Source organism: Chiloscyllium plagiosum, unplaced genomic scaffold, assembly GCF_037043375.1.
Source record: "Chiloscyllium plagiosum isolate Xiang-an unplaced genomic scaffold, Cpla_swu_hap1 HiC_scaffold_31, whole genome shotgun sequence".
NCBI lineage: Eukaryota > Metazoa > Chordata > Chondrichthyes > Orectolobiformes > Hemiscylliidae > Chiloscyllium > Chiloscyllium plagiosum.
The window spans coordinates 2,018,268-2,043,560 of NW_028270169.1; the positions used below are offsets into that span (position 1 = coordinate 2,018,268).

At 45.5% G+C, this 25,293-nt stretch overlaps 1 protein-coding gene across 1 annotated transcript; it reads right to left on the reverse strand.

Annotated features, from left to right (window-relative positions):
• Window positions 1-244: 244 nt before the first annotated feature.
• Window positions 245-25,268, reverse strand: vma12 (vacuolar ATPase assembly factor VMA12). The gene is made up of 7 exons (XM_043718046.2): window positions 25,174-25,268; window positions 24,663-24,896; window positions 12,700-12,773; window positions 11,481-11,570; window positions 4,464-4,506; window positions 3,446-3,558; window positions 245-543 (listed from the first exon to the last, which is right to left on the reverse strand). Exons 1-7 carry the CDS (start codon window positions 25,187-25,189, stop codon window positions 448-450), a joined length of 666 nt encoding a protein of 221 aa, XP_043573981.2. The 5' UTR covers window positions 25,190-25,268; the 3' UTR covers window positions 245-447.
• Window positions 25,269-25,293: the final 25 nt, after the last annotated feature.

Genomic DNA, 25,293 nt, shown 5'->3' on the forward strand with positions numbered 1-25,293 from the left:
TGCTTCCTTTAAGCCACTCCATAATATCTACTTCTTTGTCTAAGTGTTTGGTCACCTGTCCTACTTTCTTACATGGCTGAAAAATTTGTTGCTGGAAAAGCGCAGCAGGTCAGGCAGCATCCAAGGAGCAGGAGAATCGACATTTTGGGCATGAGCCCTTCTTCAGGAATTTCAGATATTCCTGAAGGGCTTATGCCCGAAACGTCGATTCTCCTGTTCCTTGGATGTTGCCTGACCTGCTGTGCTTTTCCAGCAACACATTTTTCAGCTCTGATCGCCAGCATCTGCAGCCCTCACTTTCTCCTACTTTCTTACATCCAGTGTTAAACATTTACTTCGATAATGCTACTGTGAAATGTCTTGAGATGTTTTACCATGATGAAGGTGCTATATAAATGTAAGTTACAACAGCATCCAATTGGTTTTAACAATTGTTCCGGCAGTGTGCTACATCTCTCCCAGCTCTCCTTCCATTGTCCGTACAAGTACATACAGCTCTGCCAGACCCACTACAGACGATACAATCAAAGCAGAAAGCACCCGCTGAAAGAGAGAGACAGAGATGTTACACAGCAAATAGACTTGTCGCTCAATCCCATTGAATGCTGCTTCTCAGTACAAGTTATCACCTGTGACAGCTTCCCTTGTTGTGTATATCAGAGTTCTACTTGATTGAATAGAGGATTGGGCCCATAATGAACCAATCACATTCTGTATAGTTATCAACAAATAAACAGGGTAACTATAGGCTGATTAGCTAAGCACTTATTGTTGGAAATGTATTGAAATCAATTATTAAGGAAATAACAACAGTACATATGAAAGATCATAATCTGATCAAGCAGAGATCCCAACCCACTGAGACCCCACCCCACTGAAACCCCAACCCCACTGAAATCTCACCCCCGAGATCCCACCCCCACTTCTAAGACCTCCCAGAGACCTGCCCCACTCTTAGACCACTGAGACCCCTTCCATTACCACTAACCCCTGAGACCCCTGCCCTACCCATAACCCCACTACAACCCCACCATTAACCCCCACTGAGACCCTTACCCTGCCCCAACTCCCACCAAGACCTCACCCTCATCACTAACGAATAGGTGTTATTAAAACCTATAGCCCTTTCTGCGTCCACTGTATTTGCTCCATTAACATCCCACTGAGACCCATCTCTGTGGTGCATTAACCCTCCCACCAGCATTTAGAACATAGCACACAGAACAGTAAAGCATAGGAACAAACTTTTCAGCTGACCATGTCAGTGCCAACCATGATGCTATACTAAACTAATCCCATCTGCCTGTACGCGGCTCTCTATTCCCTGCCTGCTCATGGGTCTGTCTAAATGCCTCTTTAATATTGTAATATTAAATATTGTACCTGCTTCTAGCACCTTCATTGGCATCACGTTCCAGGCACCTACCACTATCTGCATAAAAACCTTTCCCTCGCACCTTAAACCTATGCTCCCTGTATTTGACATTTCCACCCTGGGAAAAAGACTATCTATTCACCCATCCATGCCTCTCGTAATTTTATATTCTTCAGCCCCACCACGATTTAACAAAAACAATCCAAGTTTGTCCAACCATCCTAGAGTCTTGCTTGGGGCCATAGAAATGCCTATCTGTGCCCCTGACTAAAGAATCCTGAATCACCACCGCTTGCCTACACTCTGATCCCCCACCCCCTGCTGTGGGTGCCACTGATCTGGCTGCTGCTGCTGCTTTCCCTGGAGAGGCCATTTCTGCTGACAGTATTCAAAACAGTGCAGCTGTCTGAGGGGGGAATGGCCACTCGTCCACCTGTCTGTCCACACATTGTTGTCTTCCTGGTGGTCACCCATCTCTTCTCGGTCTGTGTAGCCTTTAATGTGGTGCGACCAGATCACAAAACATGCTGTCCACGACATTCTCAGCCTCATGGATGCTCCACACTGAGTCTATCTGTAGCTCCAGGAGTTCCATGCAGCAAACCAGGAGCTGCAGCTGAACTCACTTCCTACATGAATAGTCACCATGGAAACCAGAAGTGTCCCTCATTTCCCACAGACTGCAGGAGGAACATTCCACAGGGCTGAGTTTGAACCTTATTAACTACTGACAATAATCTAGGAACCAATTGCACAACATTACCCACGACAAACCAAACTCAGATGCTTCACACTTGTTCTCTTTTCCCAACAAAGTACAACGACAAAAGTAATTTCTCTCTCTCCCGACACTACAGTCTCGAGGCCTGGTTTCTCAGCAGCTAACCCTGTCATTTGCAGAGCCGTGACATCACCTCAGGATTCAGCTCCACCCACCCCCCTCCACCTCCCACTCCCCCACCCACTCCACACCCCCCTCCCCCACCCCCCTCCCCCTCCCCCTCCCCCACCCACTCCACCTCCCCCACCCCCCTCCACCTCCCCCTCCCCCACACCCCTCCACATCCCCCTCCCCCACCCCCTCCACATCCCCCTCCCCCACCCCCCTCCACATCCCCCTCCCCCACACCCCCGCCCCCTCCCCCACCCCCTCCCCCACCCACACCGCCCCGACCGACCCCTCCCCCACACCGCCCCGACAGACGTCTCCCCCAACCCGCCCGCCTCCCCTCCCCCACCACACCCCCCCCGACCGACACCTCCCCTCCCCCACACCGCCCCGACCAACCCCTCCCCCACACCGCCCCGACAGACGACTCCCCCAACCCGCCCGCCTCCCCTCCCCCACCCCCCCCACACCCCCCCGACCGACCCCTCCCCCACACCCCCCCGACCGACACCTCCCCTCCCCCACACCCCCCCGACCGACTCCTCCCCCACACCCCCCCGACTGACACCACCCCCACCCCCCCCATCCTCCCTCCCCCACTCGGTGTGACCCCACTCCTCAGGTATTTATCCAGTATCTCCTGCTGCTCTTGACTCCCCAGTTCTCTGCTCCTGTGCTGCGTGTTGTGCTGCCACCTGCCTGGCTCACTTTGTGGTATTTACACTATTCCAAACATACACACAGCACAGTTGGTTTCCCCTTGACCAGTTGTGTCAGTACCAGCTTTTTGAAAGAATTATTCAGTTTAATCCAACAGCCCAGATCCCACTCCCCTGCAAATTAGCTCTTTGATTGTCCAACTGATTTTTGAATGTTCCTTGGGGATGTAGCTTTACTGCTACTTCAGGTACGGAGTTCCACATTAGAACAATATTCAGCATGGAAGCTACTTGTATTACCCAGAAATGTTTCACCAATTATTTTGAATTCATGAATTCTGTGTATTGACCTACACACTAAAGAAAACAGTTTTTGCTTATCTGATTTATGACAGCACTTTCTCCAATTTACTAATGTTCTTCGTTAACCTTTTCCCAGAGCTTATCCCCTTTACACTATGATTAGTAGTGCTTCTCTCTCCTTTACCTATATGAGGTACAACAACTGCTGTCAACACTTACCGCTGCTGTGTCCGTGAAGATGTACTGACTGCCAAGGTATGTGCAGGCAAATGCAGCTCCCACCGTCACTAGGAAGTTAAAGATGGTAACCACCACTGCCTTCACCGATCGCACTGCACCAAAAACAGCAGTTTAGGGGATTTGAGGGACAATTAGCAGTGCAGTTCCACTTCAGTAACCATCGCAGCAGTGTCCTTAGAGCAAAATTCAACACAGCAAACAGTTCCTCACAACAAAGACCTCTCCAACTGGCAGCAGAGGGTTTTAAGACCCCACTGACAGATTCTTTAAACAGAAGCATCTCCAAGCACACCTTCCCATGTCAGCACAAGCTGAAGGGTCTGAGCACCCACTTCCCAACCAGACACAATGCGAGGTCACCTTCAATTCAATCCTCACTAATAGTGCACGAAGCAAGTGTGACACCTGATCAGCACTTGCCCTACTCCACCATGATCCAAGGTAGAAGTGGCATTGATAGTCCATTTCATTTGATTCAATTTTGACATTTCCACCCTGGGAAAAGACTATCTATTCACCCAACCATGCCTCTCATAATTTTATATTCTTCTATCAGGTCCCCCTTCAGCCCCACCACGATTTAACAAAAATAACCCAAGTTTGTCCAACCATCCTAGAGTCTTGCTTGGGGCCATATAAATGCCTATCTGTGCCCCTGACTAAAGTATTTATCCAAATGAAGAATGCTAGAGTCTAGGAGATAGAACACTTCCATTTTCACCACATGGTATCAGTAAAGGAACCCTCAGAACAAGCACAGCACATAAAAAACATCAAGTGAAATGCCCTTTTTTCTGTCCATGCAATACAGCAGGCTGAAGTTTAGAGTATGTCGGAGCATCAGCAAAGGTCCCATCACTGTCCCCTGTGTGAGTTTTATCTATTCTGCAGTGTGAAATCTAGAGAGTATAATGGTCTGTTTGGTGCTGAGTTACAGGTTCACAGTTACAAGTTACAAATCTGGAATCAGTGTTTTTAATGAGCATCAGTCACTCACCTTGTCTTCCCAAATCTCCCAGAGTGCCGTACCGGTTCATCTGCTGTAAAAAGAGCAAGAAAGGGAGGTTAGGAGAAGAATGTAACTCCAGTCCCAGGTGGGACAGTCCTTTTGCTACAGGTTAGCTTTGGGAACGGAACTGTGGTAAAGTCATGGGACTAATAATTTCTGAGTTCCAGACTAATGTTCTGGAAGCAGGAATTGAATCCTGCTATGGCAGATGATGAAATTTGAATTGATCAGAATTCTAGATGAAAAGCTTCTCTAGTGATGATCACATCATTAAAAATAGGGGCAGAGCAGTAAATGTTGTCTACATGAAGTTTAGCAAAGCCTTTGACAAAGTTCTACATACTAGACTAATTAGTAAAGTTAGATCACATGGGATTCAGGGAGAACTTGCCAATTGGATTTTATGGAAATGATTTGAATGAGAATTTAGGAGGTATGGTTAGTAAGTTTGTGGACCACATGGCGGTATGGTTGATGTGAAGGTTATTGAAGAATATAAATGGATTTTGATCAATTGGGCCAATGAGCGGCTGAGTGGCAACAAGGAGTATATTTTGGATAAATGTGAGGTATTGTATTTTGGTAAAACATACAAGGACAGGACTCATATTGTTAATGGTAGGAACCTGGATGTTGTTGTCAAACTGAAAGACCAAGGGGGTTCAGGTACATAGATCTTTGAAAGTTGCATCCAGGTAGACAGGCATTTAGCATGCTTCCCTTTATCGCTCAGGCCATTGAGTATAGGAGCAAGGATGTATAGGACCTTGGTGAGGTGATTTTTGGAGTATTGTGTTGCAATGATGCTGCTCCTTAAGTAAGGTTATGCTGTCCTTAGCTTTCTTTTCAGAGAGGTCATAAAAGCAGCAATTCCATAAAGTCTGGCCTGGTTTAAGGCCAGTTTAATTATAGCTAACTTGCCTTGAAGCAAAAGGCTTTCAAGTAAAAAATGCTTGTGTGAGGCTGCTGGTCCAAGAAACAGCTCCATGGAAGAAGGTGTTTCACACTGAATCCCTCTGCCATCTCTCTCTCTCTCTCCTGCAAGACCCTGTATTTGATTTTACCATTTGTGCCAAGGGGTATTTATGGGAATTGTTGCAAGTATGTGGAACAGCATCATTACGTTGGGTTTTCGGGTAGGTTAAGTTATTTGGTATTCGTTTGTGTTTCATTCGGTAATCTTGTAAATGAATTCTGTTTTGTTTACAACTAAGTGGGTTGACCAGCTGTATCTCTCCTGGAATATCCATGTTACACCTGCTTAAAACAACCAGCACAGTTAGGCTCCGGGCTATTTTCTTCAAATGTTTTTCTTTCTGTCCGGGAGCAGCGAGAGACAGGGGTGACGTTGGAGACCAGGAGGTTGCCGGGAAGGTAAGGACTTAGTATACATTTGGGCAGCGGCTAGACCCGAGATACTACATGTATAGCATCTCCCTCCTGGCCCTCCTTCCTCTAACCAGAAGAAAAGGACTCTAAAAGGTAAGGTTTTTATTTAAGTGCATTGTTTGGTTTTAATTAGTTGATATAAAGCTAAGGCTTACAATGGCAGGGAACCTCAGACCCCGTGGCATGTGCCTCTTGCTTGATGTGGGAGCTCAGGGATGTGGCTGATGTCCCTGACTCTTATACTTGTAAGAAGTGTGTCCAGCTGCAGCTCTTGTTGGGCCGCATGACGGCTCTGGAGCTGTGGAAGGACTCACTGTGGAGCATCCACGATGCTGAGGTGGTCGTGGATAGCACGTTTAGTGAACTGGTCACACCTCAGGTTAGGATTGCTGAGGGAGACAGTGAATGGGTGACCAAAAGGCAGAGAAAGAGTAGGAAGGCAAGTGTCCCCTGTGGTCATCTCCCTCCAAAACAGATGATCAGATGACACTGACATTTTTTACAAACCCACCGACTCCCACAGCTACCTGGATTACACCTCTTCCCACCCTACCTCCTGCAAAAATGCCATTCCATATTCTCAATTCCTCCGCCGTATCTGCTCCCAGGAAGACCAGTTCCACCACAGAACACACCAGATGGCCTCCTCCTTTAGAGACCGCAATTTCCCTTCCCACGTGGTTAAAGATGCCCTCCAACGCATCTCGTCCACATCCCGCACCTCTGCCCTCAGACCCCACCCCTCCAACAAGGACGGAACTCCCCTGGTGCTCACCTTCCACCCTACCAACCTTCGCATAAACCACATCATCTGCCGACATTTCCGCCACCTCCAAACAGACCCCACCACCAGGGATATATTTCCCTCCCCGCCCCTTTCCGCCTTCCGCAAAGACCGTTCCCTCCGTGACTACCTGGTCAGGTCCACGCCCCTCTATGACCCACCCTCCCATCCTGGCACTTTCCCCTGCCACCGCAGGAATTGCAAAACCTGCACCCACACCTCCTCCCTCATCTCCATCCAAGGCCCCAAAGGAGCCTTCCACATCCATCAAAGTTTCACCTGCACATCCACTAATATCATTTATTGTATCCGTTGCTCCCGATGCGGTCTCGTCTACATTGGGGAGACTGGATGCCTCCTCGCGGAGCGCTTTAGGGAACATCTCTGGGACACCCGCACCAATCAACCCTACCGCCCTATGGCCCAACATTTCAACTCTCCCCACCCCCCCCTCCCCTCCCCAACTCTGCCGAGGATATGCAGGTCCTGGGCCTCCTCCACCATCGCTCCCTCACCACCCGACACCTGCAGGAAGAATACCTCACCTTCCGCCTTGGAACACTTCAACCCCATGCCAATGTGGATTTCACCAGTTTCCTCGTTTCCCCTTCCCCCACCTCACCCCAGCTCCAATCTTCCAGCTCAGCACTGTCCCCATGACCTGTCCGACCTGCGTATCTTCCTTTCCACCTATCCACTCCACCCTCCTCTCTGACCTATCACCTCCATCCCCACCCCCATTCACCTATTGTACTCTATGCTACTTTCTCCCCATTCCCACCCCCCCTCTCATTTATCTCTCCACCCTGCAGGCACTCTGCCTGTATTCCTATGAAGGGCTTTTGCCCGAAACATTGATTTTCCTGCTCCTTGGATGCTGCCTGACCTGCTGTGCTTTTCCAGCACCACTCTAATTAATACTGTTTTGGATACTGTTAGGGGAGATGGCTGACCAGGGGAGAGTAGCAGTTGCCAAGATCATGGCACCATCGGCGGGCACTGCTGTTCAGAAGGGTGGGGAAAAGAACTCGTAGGGTCATAGTCAGAGGGGATTCTATTGTAAGAGGAGTAGGTAGGTGGTTCTGTGGCCGAAAACGGGACTCCCGGATGGTATGTGGCCTCCCAGGTGCTCGGGTCAGGGATGTCACCGATTTAGAATGCTGTGCAGCCAAAGGGGAAGGTGAACAGCCAGTTATCATGGTGCATATAGGCACCAATGATATAAGTAAAAAACGAGATGAGGTGCTGAAAGCAGAATTCAGGGAGGTAGGAGAGAAGTTAAAGAGGAGGGCCTCAAAGGTAGCGATCTTAGGATTGCTACCAGTGCCACGTGCTAGCCAGGGTAGAAATGAAAGAAAAGGCAGGATGAAAGTGTGGCTTGAGGGATGATGTAGGAGGGAGAGGTTCAGATTTGTTGGACATTGGGACCGGTTTGAGGGAATGTGGGACTATTACAAATTGGGTGGTCTACACCTGAACCAGACTGGAACCAATGTCCTTGGGGGCGTTTTTGCTACTGCTGTTGGGGAGGGTTTAAACTGATGTGGCAGGGTGCTGGGAACCAGAAGAGAAGACTAGTAGGCAGTGAAGTGGAAACTAGAGACTATAAGGATCATGAACTTAGAATTACCAAGGAAGAGTAGGCAGAGAGCAGATGAACGCAAGAGAACTGGTGGCCTAAAGTGAATATACTTTAATGCAAAGAGTATAGTGGGTAAGGCAGATAAACTTAGGGCTTGGATTGGTGCCTGGGAAAATGATGTTATTGCGATCACAGAGACTTGGTTGAAGAAAAGGCATGATTGGCAACTAAATGTTCCAAGTTATAGACACTTCAGACAGGACAGGGAGGGAAGAACAAGGGGGGAGGAGTTGCATTGCTGGTCAGGGATGATATCACGGCTGTGCTAATGGGGGACACTATGGAGGGCTTGAACAGTTGAGGCATTATGGGTAGAGCTGAGAAATAAGAAGGATGAGTTACATTGTTGGGGCTGTACTACAGGCCTCCCAACAGTGGTGGGAAAGTTGCTAGAGAGGGTACCGAGGGATAAAATCTATTTATATTTGGAAAAGAATGGGCTTATCAGGGATGGGCAACATGGTTCTGTTAAAATCGTACAAGACTTTAGTTGGGCCGCATTTAGAATACTGTGTACAGTTCTGGTCGCCACATTACCAAAAGGATGTGGACGCTTTGGAGAGGGTGCAGAGAAGGTTTACGAGGATGTTGCCTGGTATGGAAGGTGTTAGCTATGAAGGGAGGTTGAGTAGATTAGGATTGTTTTCATTAAATAAAAGGAGATTGAGGGGGGGACCTGATTGAGGTCTACAAAATCATGAAGGGTATAGAAAAGGTGGATAGAGATAAGCTATTTCCCCAGGGTGAGGTGATGTGTTCAAGGTGAGAGGTGAAAGTTTAAGTGGGAATACACATGGGAAGTACTTTACACGGAGGGTGGTAGGTGCCTGGAACGCGTTGCCAGCAGAGGTGGTAGAGGCAGGCACGGTAGATTCATTTAAGGTGCATCTGGACAGATGCATGAGTAGGTGGGGAGCAGAGGGACACAGATCCTTAGGAATTGGGTGATAGATTTAGAGAGAGTGGATTTGGATCAGGTCAGGCTTGGAGGGCGGAAGGGCCTGTTCCTGGGCTGTAAATGTTCTTTGTTTTGAGGGGTCCAGTTCTGGTCACCCTGCTGTAGGAAGGATGTTATTAAATTGGAGAGGGTCCTGAAAAGATTTACCAGAATGTTGCCAGGAATGGAGAGTTCAAGGATAGGCTGAGACTTTTTTTCACTGCAGCACAGTAGATTAAGGGGTGACCGTATAGAGCTTTATAAAATCATGAGGGGTTTAGGTAGAGTCAGAGTTCTACAGCACGGAGACAGGCCCTTCGACTCAAACAGGTCCATGCTGACCAAACTGTCCATCCACACTAACCCCATTTCCCTGCACTTGGCCCATATCATTCCAAACCTTTCCTATCCATGTATTTGTCCAAATGCTTTTTAACTGTTGTTAATGTACCTGCCTCAACCACTTCCACTGGTAGCTTATTTCATATGCATACCTCCTCTGTGTAAAAAAGTTGCCCCTCAGGTTCCCAATTATTCTTTTTCCTCTCACCTTAAACTGTTGCCCTCTAGTCCTCGATTCCCCAACCCTGGGAAAATGAAAATTAATACATTCACCCTATCCATGCCTCTCATGACCGTATACACTTTTATAAGATTCCCCGTTAGTCTCCCATGTGCAACGGAAGAACGTCCTAGTTTGTCCAATCTCCTAGTATAACTCAGTCCTGGCAGCATCCTTGTAAACTACTTCTGCACTCTTTCCAGTTTAATAACATCCTTCCGAAAGGGTAAAGTGAAGACTGGAGATCAGAGTCGAGAGTGTGGTGCTGGAAAAGCATAGCTGGTCAGGCATCCGAGGAACAGGAGAGTCAACGTCTCAGGCATAAGCCCTTCATCAGGAATCCTTCTGAAAGCAAGATGACCAAAACTGAATACAATACTCCATGTGTGGCCTCACTAACATCCTGTACAACCGCAACATAACTCCCCAACTTCTATACTCAAATCCTTGACTTTGCCAGTGGTGCCAAAGCCTTCTTCATTGCTCTGTTTACCTGTGACTCCACTTTCAGAGAACCATGCGCCTGAACTCCAAGGTCCCTCTGTTCCACTACACTCCTGAAGGCCCTACCATTCAACAGGAAACTTCTACAGGGATTTAACTTTCCAAAATGCAACATCTCCCACTTATCTATATTAAGGTCCATTTGCCATTTCTCAGCCCACTTCCTCAGCTGATCAAGGTTCTGTTGCAATTTCTGATAAACTTTCTCATTGTCCACGATACCATCTATTTCAGTGTCATTTGCAAACTTACTAATCATGCCTTGTACATTCTCATACAACTCATTGGTAAAGATAACAAACAATAATGGGCCCAGCACTGAAACACTCCACTCATCACAGGCCTCCAGTCTGACAAGCATCCTTCCACTATTACCCTCTGCTTCATACCATCAAGCCAATTGTATATCCAATTTGCCAGCTCCTGCTGAATTCCATGCGATCTCACCTTCCAGAGCAGCCTACCATGTGGAACCTTATCAAAGGCCTTCTTGAAATCCTGCTCTTTTTTCTCATGCCCTAGACTCATCAACCTTTCTGATCACTTCAAAGAACTCTAACAAATTTGTTAGATAGCAAAGGTTTTTCCCTAGGATGGAGAGTTCAAAACTATGGAGCATATTTTTAAAAAGTGACAGGAGAAAGATTTAAAAGGGACCTGAGGGACAATGTTTTCATACAGAGGGTGGTTTGTGTGTGGAATGAATTGGCAGAGGAAGTTGTAAGAGCCGTGTACAGTTACAACATTCAAACAACATTTGGATGGGTACATGAACAGGAAATGCTTAGAGGGATATGGACCAAACACAGGCAAATAGGACTAGTTTGGGAAACTTGTCAACATTGACTGGTTGGAACGAAGGGTCAGTTTCTGTGCTGTATGACTCTATGACATCACAACTGCCAATTTTCATAACTATCCATCCACTAATGTCCTTTAGCGAAGGAATCTCCCATCCATACTCAATCAGGCCTACATGTGACTCCAGGCTCTCAGCAACATGGCTGACTTTTAACTGCCCTCTGAAATGGTCAAGCCGTCACTCAGTTCAGAAGCAAGTATGAATGGGGAATAAATGTTGTCTTAGCCAGCGATATCCACATCCACGAAGGAATAAAACAAAGAATAAAAAGATCCAGCAAATGTGAAAGATAGAAAATTAGAAATATTGAAGTAAGTGATAACACCTGGCAGTTGACATTTTTGGTAATGCGCCTATACTCTTCGTTTGCAAGGTTTGCTTTGATCTTTTCCAATCGGGCTATCAATTCTGGGTTCTGAAAGAGACAACCATGTGACATGAGAAGAGGATATTTTAACATTTCAAAACTTGCTTAATATTCAAAAAGATAAGACTCCCCATCCAGCTTCCCCTCCTGCCCACTCCTACTTGGTCAAGGTTCCCAGAATGTTGCTGTTCACTCACACCTCAGCCAAGTAAGTGTTCTGTGGATGCCACTGGAGTCAGCAGGGTGCAGACACAAGCAGGCCTACTCTTGACATCAGCATCCAGACACATGAACGTAGCAGTGTGAAGTAATGGATAGTGGTCAGCACTTGGAGCATTGCAGGCATTTTGTACAGGAATGTTAAGGTTGACATTTGTTAATTCAGCACAGACTGGGAAGAGATTTGGGGACTTTCTCATTAATAAGACAATGAGATATTGGGAATTGAATATCAGTTAAAAGCAACCTGACATCCTCGCTGCACTCTTGGACTGGCCAAGAATTGATCAGTGATTGGTAGAGAGAATTTTTAAAAATCACAATTTTATGGTCACCATTGACACCCTTGCATTAAACCACCAATATCGACCCCAATTCAGCTCCAGCCTAAAATTAAATTTTATATTCCCATCTTCACTCAGAACACATAACAGTCATACAGTAGGTTCTATTGAGGAGTTTAGGGGCTCAATACTTTTAGTTCAGGGAATTTCAAATTATTTTTAAATGATTGAGAAATCCAGATGAAAATCCAAAGGCCAAAGTACAGGACAGCACAGATGAACCACAGTAGAATAAGGATAAAGTAAATTTAACGCATGACACCAAACCTAGGTTTTAAAGGACAGAGATGTGAGGAATTCTACTCCTGGCCAAGAGTTATGAATTTGATAAGAGAGATAATCATGCATAGAGATCTGGAATTGCAGAAATTACCAAAGCAGCAACTGATTATAACAGCATTTCTCAAAGAAACATCCAATGACCTATATGACATCAGCTTATACAACTGATCAATACAACATGCTACAGGATAACAGTGTTGAGATTTCTGTTATATCTCAAAAGCAAACCAACACAATGATTTTAGATGGGAGGAGGAGGGGGGAGGGTATTTTGCTGCCCTTAAGGATAGCATCAGTCACATCCCTTTCAGTGTTTAAGTGAGTATACCCACCCTCTCTGGCAGCTTTACTTCTGGTGTGAATATTTCTGCTCCTTCCACAAGTTCATGCAGATACACAGGGAACCCTGCAAACAAAACAACATCTTGTATTTATATAGCACCTTAAACATGCTAAAAGTGCTTTAGTTTCATCTTTATCTATGGTTGAGACAATCCAAGATGCTGCATGAGAGAATAGTATAACACAAACAATAACACTGAGCTACACTAGCAGAAATGATGAAAAATGACTTTGGTAAAGAGGTAAGTTCTAAAAGAGAAAAGCAAGGTAGTGAGGTAGAGAGTTTAAGATAGGAAGTCCAATGACTAGGGTTAAGCAACTGACAGCATAGCCACCAATGGTGGAGTAATTAAAAATAGGTATAGTCAAGGGGAGAGTATTAGATGAGTGCTAAGACCTCAGGAGGTTGTGGAGCTGATGTGATTACAGACATACAGAGGGATGAGACCATGAAAGATTCAAAAACAAAGAGTGAGAATTTTAAAATCAAGATTTTTAAGCTGAGAATCAGGATAAGTTATTGATCACAGAGACAATAAGAGAATGGAACGTGCTGAAAATTAAGACACAGGAAGTTAAGGAATGGAGTTCATGACTGGGAGTGAAGACAATGGCTTCTATCTTCCAAATACTTAATTGGAGGAAATATTTTCTCATCCTGTACTAGATGCCAATTAAGGAATATAGTAATATTAAGACAGTAGATGGTTTAAACTGTATATCATATAGTAAAAGTTATAGAACATAGGACATAAAACAATACAGCACAAAACAGCCCCTTCGGCCCTCGATGTTGCGCCGACCTGTGAACTATTCTCAGCTCGTCCCCCTACACTATCCCATCATCATCCATGTGCTAATCTAAGGATTGTTTAAATCTCCCTAATGTGGCTGAGTTGACTACATTAGCAGGTAGGGCATTCCACGCCCTTACCACCCTCTCTGTAAAGAACCTGCCTCTGACATCTGTCTTAAATCTATCACCCCTCAATTTGTAGTTGTGCCCTCTCGTACAAGCTGACGTCATCATCCTAGGAAAAAGACTTTCACTGTCGACCCTATCTAATCCTCTGATCATCTTGTATGTCTCTATCAAATCCTTCCTTAGCCTTCTTCTTTCCAATGAGAACAGACCCAAGTCTCTCAGCTTTTCCTCATAAGACCTTCCCTCCAGACCAGGCAACATCCTGGCAAAACATAGATGGATAAACAACACAGACATGAGGAGACAGAACAGGTAGTGCAGTAGAGCCAAGTAATGTCGGGCTGCCTGTTAAGATTATCCATCGGTCGGTTGATTATTGTCTGGGATTTTTTTTGCTGTCCTTTTCTGGATTGGGGTGGCTATATCTGCAGTTAAGATGTATGGAGAAGAGGTGTGTGTGTCCACTGTTAACTCTCAGAATGTAAATAACATGTTTTCTTTATCGGTGAATTGCCTGGGACTGGGGCATGGCCTCAGCTGGAAGGTGCCAGGATGGTAGCGAGGATTGGGAGGATTGCCCCCTATGCATAAGGGGGGGAGCTCTCTAGTGAATTGGGGTTTATTTGGGTGTTTGTTTAAGTTAACTGTAGTGGTTAGTTTTTTAGTTATAGTAGTTTTCATAGGAGTAGAATTTAGATTTTATAGAGTTAATGTTTTCCTTGTTTGCTGCACTTCAGATAAGCTTCCTCCTATTGGGGAACCAAAGCCTGCCCTGGACGACCATGGCTAGTGATTTGTTCAAGTGGTGAACCTGGAACGTAAAAGGGAGCCAATCCCCCCCTTAAAAGAAAGAAGTTGCTGTCATGCCTTAGGAAAGGGTGGACATTGCCCTGCTGCAGGAGACGCATCTAACCAATAAGGAACATCCAAAACTGACACAGGGGGTTATGAAGGGTATTAGTCTCCTCCTTTACCTCTAAAAGGAGAGTGTTTATGCTGGTAAGAAGGAACCTCCCATTCCAGGTAACTGAGCAAATTAAGGACGAAGATGGATGGTTCATTATTCTTAAAGCTCTAATACACGGAGAAGAATATGGCGTCCTGAGGTTTATTGTCCCCTGGTGCACCCTCTTAAATTACTAATTTATGCAGTTACTAAACTGATGAAACTTGGGGTGCGCTGTACGATCATAGGAGGGGATTTTAACCGCCTAATGGATCCCGGGGTAGACAGGATGCCGAGGGGCCTGGCAGGGTCACCCACCTAACCTAGACAGTTGGTGAACGTGTGAGGATTTGGAATTGGTGGATGTGTGGAGGCATCTCCACCTGAATGGAAGAGACTTTACTTTTTATTGCAACCCACCCAAGTGTCACACGCGAATCCATATGTTCTTTATGCCGTTGGCCTGTTTGGACAGAACATTGCTTTGCGAAATTGGGAATATAACTACCTCGGACGTTGCACCAGTGTTTTTACGATGTTAAAATTAAGTGTGGTAGAATAGATGTACGGCACTGGTGCATGGACCCATTCCTGTTAAGGGATAGCAAATTTGTTGAGTACATTACAAGAGAGTTCAGAGCCTTCTGGGATATCATCTCGGATACAGCCAGTAATCCAGCAATACTTTGGGAGGCCATTAAGGCACATTTACGAGACGTGATCATTTCATTTTCAACAACAAGAAGGAGGCGGGGGGGGGGGGGGGGGGGTTGCAGCTGTGGATGTTGGAGGCCCGGCTGAAGGTAGCTGAAGAAGCATATTATAATGGGCCTTCACTGGTCAAGCTGCAGTGGGTCATGGCTCTCCGGGCTGCTGTCGACTCATTGCACACACAGGTGGCAAAACAAAAAGGGGTCTCCTTTGCTAAGCAAAGGTTGTTTGAATTTGGAGATAAGCCAGTTAGATATCTAGCATATCTGGCTAGAAAGAACAATGCTTCCCAATCCATTATATCTATCAGGGAGAGGGCTAGAACAGTTACCTGTGAGTTTAAAAAGATCAGTGCTAGATTTAGGGAATACTTTGCAGAGGTATACCGGTCAGAGGGCAGCGAAGACGGTGCAGTGAGAATGCAGTCCTTTTTTGAGAACCTGGACCTCCCCGGTACAAATGCGGAACAGTCCTCCCTGTTAAATGTGCCTAGGACCTGATCAGGTGTACCTGAGAATTCTGTGGGAAGCTAGAGAAGTGATTGCTGGGCCTCTTGTTGAGATATTTGTATCATCGATAGTCTCAGGTGAGGTGCCGGAAGACTGGAGATTGGTAAATGTGATGCCACTGTTTAAGGAGGGCGGTAAAGACAAGCCAGGGAACTATAGACCGGTGAGCCTGACCTCAGTAGTGGGCAAGTTGTTGGAGGGAATCCTGAGGTACAGGATGTGCATGTATTTGGAAAGGCAAGGACTGCTTCGGGATAGTCAACACGGTTTTGTGCGTGGGAAATCATGTCTCACAAACTTAATTGAGTTTTTTGAAGAAGTAACAAAGAAGATTGATGAGGGCAGAGCAGTAGATGTGATCTATATGGACTTCAGTAAGACATTCGACAAGGTTCCCCATGGGAGACTGATTAGCAAGGTTAGAGCACATGGAATGCAGGGAGAACTGGCTCAAAGGAAGAAGACAGAGGATGGGGTGGTGGAGGAGGATTGTTTTTCAGACTGGAGGCCTGTGACCAGTGGAGTGCCACAAGGATCGGTGCTGAGTCCTCTACTTTTTGTCATTTACATAAATGATTTGGATACGAGCATAAGAGGTACAGTTAGTAAGTTTGCAGATGACACCAAAATTGGAGGTGTAGTGGATAGCGAAGAGGGATACCTCAGATTACAACAGGATCTTGATCAGATGGGCCAATGGGCTGAGAAGTGGCAGATGGAGTTTAATTCAGGTAAATGCGAGGTGCTGCATTTTGGGAAAGCAAATCTTAGCAGGACTTATACACTTAATGGTAAGGTCCTAGGGAGTGTTGCTGAACAAAGAGACCTTGGAGTGCAGGTTCATAGCTCTTTGAAAGTGGAGTCGCAGGTAGATAGGATAGTGAAGAAGGCCACAGTATTAAGTCATGTAGCGGCTGTACAGGACATTGCTTAGGCCACTGTTGGAATATCGTGTGCAATTGTGGTCTCCTTCCTATCGGAAAGATGTTGTGAAACTTGAATGGGTTGAGAAAATATTTACAAGGATGTTGCCAGGCTTGGAAGATTTGAGCTACAGGGAGAGGCTGAACAGGCTGGGGCTGTTTTCTCTGGAGCATCGGAGGCTGAGGGGTGACCTTATAGAGGTTTACAAAATTATGAGGGGCATGGATAGGGTAAATAGGCAAAGTGTTTTCCCTGGGATTGGGGAGTCCAGAACTAGAGGGCATAGGTTTAGGGTGAGAGGAGAAAGATATAAAAGAGATCTAAGGGGCAACTTTTTCATGCAGAGGATGGTACCTGTATGGAATGAGCTGTCAGAGGAAGTGGTGGAGGCTGGTACAATTGCAACATTTAAGAGGCATTTGGATGGGTATATGAATAGGAAGGGTTTGGAGGGATATGGGCCGGGTGCTGGCAGGTGGGACTAGATTGGGTTGGGATTTCTGGTCGGCATGGACGGGTTGGACCGAAGGGTCTGTTTCCATGCTGTACATCTCTATGACTCTATGACGATACAAGAGGTGCAGGAAGCAATAAAACATCTCCAGGGTGGCAAAGCACTGGGGCCAGATGGATTCCAGAGTGAGTTTTATAAGGAATTCATGTGTGTGTTGGTAAAGCCACTATTGGGGATGTAGAGCTATTCACACACAGAGGATTGTCTTCTGCCCTCTCAGGAAGGCTAACATCACTCTTATTTTCAAGAAGGGGAAAGACCCTAAGAATGTGCTTCATACAGACCAACTTTGTTGTTGAATATGGACTTTAAACTTTCGTCAAAGGTGCTGGCCCTGAGGTTGGAAAAGGTATTGGCCTATATTATAAAAGAAGATCAGACGGGTTTTACCAAGGGCCGTAGCTCCTCCAACAATATCAGGACGGTACTCTACATCGTGCAGGTATGCCGGCAAAAATTGATCCCAGGTTTCGTGATCTCCCTAGACACAGAAAAGGTGTTTATCTGGGTAGAATGGCCATCCCTGTTTGGGGTCTTAGAGAGCTTTGGTCTGGTGGGAGCCTTTGTTAGGTGGGTCGCAGTGTTATATAATGATCCGAAGGCAGCAGTCATTACAAACGGTACAAGTCAGATAACTTTAGTATTGGGAGAGACAGCTGGCAGGGATGTCCTCTTTCACCACTGTTATTTATCTTGGCAATTGAGAAGAGGGGGGTAGGTGGTGGTGATCGACGTTCCGGGCTTGAAGAGATATCAAATAAGCACCCTGCGAACATATGTGGGTGACTGGGTACAGGAGGATTCGGGGTCGATTTGGCTTGAAGTTGAAGCCTTGCAGCCAAGATGTCCCCTAGTTAATCTATTATTCATTGATAAGATGAAATCCGTGACTGAGAAGTGTAAGAGCCCAATCATTTTGAATACGGTGAAAGCTTGGAGGATAATGAGGCAAGACCTCGCCATTTACCCCATTGGCGGGAGCCCCAGGATTTAAACCTGGGGCAATAGACTCCGGCTTTAGGCTATGGGAGAATAAGGGAATCTCTTGTTTTGGAGATTTATTCGAGGGGGAGGACTTGATGATATTTAGCCAACTGAGTCAGAAATATGGACGCCTCCTCGCAGAGCACTTCAGGGAACATCTCCGGGACACCCGAACCAATCAACCTCGCCGCCCCGTGGCCCAACATTTCAACTCCCCCTCCCACTCTGCCGAGGACATGTAGGTTCTGGGCCTCCTTCACCGCCACTCCCTTACCACTCGACGCCTGGAGGAAGAACGCCTCATCTTCCGCCTCAGAACACTTCAACCCCAGGGCATCAATGTGGACTTCAACAGTTTCCTCATTTCCCCTACCCCCACCTCACCCTAGCTCCAACCTTCCAGCTCAGCACTGTCCCCATGACTTGTCCGATCTGCCCATGTCCCTTCCCACCTATCTACTCCACCCTCCCCTCTGACCTATCACCTCCATCCCCATCCCCATTCACCTACTGTACTCTTTGCTACCTTCTCCCCAGCCCCACCACCCCCCATTTATCTCTCCATCCTGAAGGCTTCCTGCCTCTATTCCCGATGAAGGGCTTTAGCCCGAAACATCGATTTTCCTGCTCCTCGGATGCTACCTGACCTGTTGTGCTTTTCCAGCACCACTCTGATCTAAACTCTGGTTTCCAGCAGCTGCAGTTCACTTTTGCCTGGGAAAGCAGCAATAGCCAAATTTGTTGCATCACGATTGACTCAGTTGCAAAGGGGCCATTAACAAGTGCGGGAATGCAACAGTGAAAGGGAATTTGATTGTAAGGGGAATATAAAGGTGTTTCTGTGTTCACAAACAAGAATAGTATGTTGCCTCGCTCATGCTAGGTCAAGGAAATCTAAGAGAAGCTACAGGCATTCCGGAGGGGGAAGGTAAACAGCCAGTGGTGATGGCACACATTGGTACAAATGACATAGATTAAAAAAAGGAGGTACTAAAATCAAACCTTAGAGAGTTAGGAAGTAAGTTTAAAGTAGAACCTCAAAGACAGCAATCTTGGGATTGGGATCCTTGGGGCTTTGGGACTGGATCTGAGGAAGGTTAGATAGTACAAATTGGACAGGTTACTCCTGAGCAGGGCTATCCCAGGGCAGCATTCAGTCAAGTGGTTGGGGTGGTTTTAAACTAAAATGGCTGGGTAATGGGAACCAATGCAGGGAGTCAGAGGAAATGGAATCAAGGACAAGAACAAAAGACAGGAAAGGGAACAAGAAAAGTGATTGATAGACAGAGGAAGCAAAGGCCAGGATCAACAGGGACACAGTGAAAAGTGAGAATGGGACAAGTAACATTAAAAAGATGAGGTGCAAGGCTTTGCTTCTTCATCCACAGAGCATTCACAATAACATGAATGAATGAATTACACAAATTGATAAAAACAGATATAACGTAATTGGGTCTTGGAGACATAGCTGTCGGGTGACCAGGGATGGGAAGTGAATATCTGTCAGGAGGGAGTTACTCTGGGAGTTCTCAACATTGACTGCAGATCTCATGAAGCCTTGTGATTTCAGGTTAAACAGAAGCAAGGAAACTTCCTGCTAATTACCACTTAACAACCTCCCCCCGCTGATGAATCAGTACTCCTCCATGTTGAACAACACTTAGGGGAAACGCTGAAGGTAGCAAGGATGCAAAATGTTCTCTGGGTGGGGGATGTCAACGTCCACCACCTACAGTGGCTTGGCAGCAGTGCTACTGATCAAGCTGGTCAGGTCTAAAGGATAGAGCTGCTAGACTGGGTCTGCGGCTGGAATTGAGGGAACCAACAAGAGGGAAAAATATACTTGACCTCATCCTCATCGGTCTGCCAGCTGCAGATGCATCGATTCATGACTGTATCAGTAAGAGCAACCACCACAGTCCTTCACATTGAGAATAACCTCCATCGTATCATGTGGCACTATCACTGCACTAAATGGGATAGACTTCAAACAGATCTAGCAACTCAACACTGGGCATCCATGAGGCCCTGAGGGCCATCAATAGCAGAATTGTACTCCAACACAACCTGCAAACTCATGGCCTAACATATCCTCCACTCAACTATTAGCAACAAGCCAGGGGACCAACCCTGGTCCAATGGAGAGTGCGGGAGGGCATGCCAGGAGCAACAGCAGGCATACCTAAAAATGAGGTGTCAACCTGATGAAGCCAAACAGAACAACTTATATGCCAAACAGCATAGACAGCAAGTGATAAAAAGAGCTAAGCAATCCCACAACCAACAGTCAGGTCCTAGCTCTTCAATCCTGTCATATGCAGTCGTAAATGGTGGTGGACAATTAAACAACTCACTACAGGAAGAGGCTCCACAAACATCCCCAACTCAATGATGGAAGGGACCAACATATCAGTGCAAAAGGTAAGGCTAAAGCATTTACAGTAATCTTCAGCCAAAGTGCCAAGTGGATGATTATCTTGGCTCCTCCCGTGGTCCCCATCATAGATACCAGTCTTTAGCCAAATCAATTCACTCCACATGATATCAAGAAACAGTTGGGGGCACTGGATGATGCAAAGACTATGGGACCTGACAACACTCCAGCAATAGTACTGAAGACTTGTGCTCCAGAACTTGCCACTGCCCGAGCCAAGCTGTTCCAGTACAGTTACAACACTGGCATCTACCTGTTAATGTGGAAAATTGCCCAGGTATGTCCTGTACGTAAAAAATGCATGGCCAATTACAATCCCATCAGTCTACTTTGCAATTTGAGAAGATTTGTAGCTCAGGTTGAGGTTCAAGGTTGTAAGTTTGCTCGGTGAGCTGGAAGGTTTGTTTTCAGACATTTTGTTACCACACTAGGTAACATCATCTTCACCAGAGGCTCACTGATGAGGTTACCTAGTGTGGTGACAAAAGGTCTGAAAACAAACCTTCCACCTCACCAAGCAAACTTACAACCATCAGTCTACCCTCGATCAAGGTGTCATCAATAGTGCTATCAAGCAGCATCTGCTCAGCAATAACCTGCTCAGTTTGGGTTCCCCCAGGGCCACTCAGGTCCAGACCTCATTACAGCCTTGGTTTAAACATGGACAAAAGAGCTGAATTCCAGAGGGAAGGGGAGAATGACAGCCCTTGATATCAAGGCTGCATTTGACCAAGTGTGGCGTCGAGGAGCTCTTGCAAAACTGGAATTAATGGGCATCAGGGACAACTCCTTATTGGATGGGAGTCATACGTGGCACATAGGATGATGATTGTGGTTGTTCGGGGTTAGTCACCTCAGCTCCAGAACATCTCTGCACAGGTTCCTCAGGCTAGTGTCCAGGCCCAACCATCTTCAGCTGCTTCATCAACGATCTTCCCTCCATCATAAGACCAGAAGTGGAGATGTTCGCCAATGATTGCACAATGATCAGGACCATTTGTGACTCCTCAGATACTGAAGCAGGCCATGTTTAAATGCAATAAGATCTGGACAATATCCAGGTTCAGGCTAAAAAGTGGAAAGTAACATTCATGCCACATAATTGCCTGGCAAATACCTGTTCCATTAAGAGATGATCTAACCACCATTGCAGTGGTAACACCATTGAATGGTGTTACCATCATTGAATCCACCCATATACAACATTCTGTAGTTTACTATTGACCAGAAACTCAACTGGACTTGCTACATAAACACAGTAGCTACAAGAGCAGGTCAGAGGCTAGAAATACACTAGTGAGTAACTCACACTCCTGACTCCCAAGGCACCATCTACAAGGCACAAGTCAGGAGTGTGATGGAATACTCCCCATTTGCCTGGATGAGTGCAGCTATAAGACTCAAGAAGCTTGACACCATTGGCACCACATCCACAAGCATCCACCCCTCCACCACTGATGCTCAGTAGCAGCAGTGTGTACTATCTGCAAGATGTACTGCAGAAATTCGCCCACTATCCTTAGCTCCTTCCAATCTACTGACTAGAAGGACAAGGGCAGGAGATGCACCATTACCTTCAAGTTCCCTTCCATGCATTCACTATTCGGACTTAAAAATAAATTACAGAGTCAACACCCTGGATTTCCCTCTCAAAGGCATTGTGGGTCAACCTGCAGCACATGAACTGCACTGCTTCAGGAAGTATGGTCACTCCACCTTCTCAAGGGCAGTTAGGGACCAGCACAAATGCTGGCCAGCCAGTGACATCCATGACCTGTGAGCAAACATTGCTTAAAGAGATGACAGTGGAAAGGCAAAGAAAAGCATACTAAGAGCACAAGTGAACTCCAACAATTGTTCATTCCTGTCTCTTGCAAAAGTGAAAAGGGAAAGATAACCAAACCATGATGACAAGGGAAGACAAAGGTAGCATTAAACCCAAGGAAGAGGCATACAAATTGGCCAGAAAAAAGCAACACACCTGAGGAGTGGGAGCAGTTTTGAATTCAAAAAAAGGAGGAAAAAAGGATTCATTAAGAAAGTGAAAATAGAATATGAGAGTAAGCTTGTGGGGAACTTAAAAAAAAACTGACTGTAAAAGCTTCTACAAGTGTATGAAGAGTAATAGATTAGTGAAGACAAATACAAGTCCCTTACAGTTAGAAACAGGGAAATTTATAATAGGGAACAGAGGAATAGCTAAGCAATTAAACTTTGCGCTCACAAAGGAGGACTCAAATAACACACTTGAAATGCTGTGAAGACAAAGTCTAGTGAGGAGTAATCTACATCACAGAATACTTAAGGAAGTGGCCTTAAAAAAAGGCATTGGTGGTCATCAAAGCTTCTACAGACTCTGAAACAGTTCTTACGGATTGGATGTTAGCTAATGTAACCAAGAGAGAACTGTGAATTATAGACCATCGAGTCTGCCATCAATGGTAGGGAAAATGCTAGAGTCCATTGTAAAAGAATTAAAAGCTGAGCACTTACAAAACAATGGCAGTATTGGAAAAAGTCAGCACAGATTTACAAAAGAGTTGCTTGACAAATCTACTGGAATTCTTCAAGGATGCAACTCAAGAGTTATTGAAGGGGAGCCAAAGGATATCGTTTATTTCAGAAGGCTTTCAACAAAGTCCCAGGTAAGAAATTAGTGTGTAAAATTCAAGTTACATGGGATTGGAAGTAGTGTGTTGAAATGGAAAGAAAACTGGTTGGCAGATAGGATACAAAGAGTAGGAATAAATGGGTCTTTTTCCAAATTGCAGGCAGTGACTAGTGGGCCACCACAGGGATTGATGCTTAGACCCCAGCTATTCACATACAGAAATGATTCAGGTGAGGGAACAAAATGTAATATCTCCAGATTTGCGGATGACATAAACGGGGGAGGGGGGAAGAGTTGTAAGAAGATACGGAGATGCTTCAGTATGATTTGGACAAGCTGAATGAGTGGGCAACTGCATGGCAGATGCAGTATATTGTGGATAAATGGGAGGTTGTCTACTTTGGGATTAAAAACAGGAAGGCAGATTATTATCGGAAACAAACAAAACAAAACATATTGGAGAAACTCAGCATCTGTGAGAGTTAAAACAGAGTTAATGTTTCGAGTCCAGTGACTCTTCTTCTGGCCTCTTACCTGCTCTTGCAACCACAGTATTTATATGACCAGTCCAATTCAGTTTCTGTTTAATGGTTACCGCCATGACGTTGACAGTGGGGGATTCAGTGATGGTAATGCAATTGAATATGAATGGCAATGGTTACATTCTCTCAGTGCCAGGCATCTGTGTGGTTTGAATGCTACTGGCCATGTATCAGCCCAAGCCTGGATATTGTCCAGGTCTTTTTGCACTGAACACAGACTGCTTCATTATCTGAGTTGTCACAAATGGTGCTGAACATTATGCAATCATCAGCGAACATCCTCACTTCTGACCTTAAGTGGCCCTAAGATTTGAGTGATATCATCATTCCTTCGCTGTCATTAGTTCCAAATCCTACAATACCTTTGCTAATAGAACTGTGGGTGTCCCTACACCCAAAGGACTGCAACAGCTCAAGACAGTGGCTCACAGCTACCTTCTGTACGGCAATTTGGCATAGACAATAAATATTAGCCCAGCCAGGACACCCACTGATTGTGAATGAGCAAAATAAAAGACACAAAATAATTTAAACAGCTATGCAAAACATGACTTTTATTGTAAGTAAAAACAAAATACTGGAAATATTCAGTAGGCCTTGCAGTATCTATAAATAGAGAGAAAGCTTTGGCAAAGCCAAAAACCAAAGTTTGAAAAGAGGTCAAGCCTGAAAAAAGAGATAGTGCAGTTAATAATACTAGCTAAAGGTTGAGGAACTTCATCAGAACTGTGCCAGCCCTGGTTCAGCAGAACCATACCAAATTTGGACAGATAATAATGTACTAGCTAAGATCTAATACACAGCAGCCATTCTATTAACACAAAGATAACTATTCCAGAACTAGATTACTCACCTTTCTCTTGTAAGAATTTATGAAGTTTTCTCAGCAAGTCGAAGGAGACTGTGCAGGGGGAATGGGTACTGTTGAGGCAGGAGTGGAGTTCAGAATATAGACCCTCAGGGATAGAATGATCCTCTTTCAGGACAAGGTCGAGTTGCTGCTTGAAGCAATCTCTGACTCTCAGAGCACATGCCATTGTCCCCTGAGCAACCAAGACTGGACCAGACAGGGTAGCAAGGAGACAACCTGTGAACAAGTTACACACAGACATTAAAAAGAAACAGGACAATTATTTAAAAAGAAAATTCAATGACAAGTAGTTTAAATGTAACACCTCCTGGAAATGTAACAATTTCATTTCAGCCACAGAAACTATTATAAATAATTAAATATTATGACTATTTTATGTGGATTTGAAGAATGAGAACTTTATTTTGCACAATCGTTTACAAACAACGGTGAAGCTTACAAAAAATAATAATTATTTAAATACAGGCTAATTGTACAACAAAGGCACGTTTACCGCTCAGTTTGTACATCTGAGTATTGAATTTTACGATATATTTCCAGCTAATGAGTCAAAAACACCCCCCTGCATTATTTTATCTGAGACAAGCTGCACTCACGGCTCTGACCTTGACTC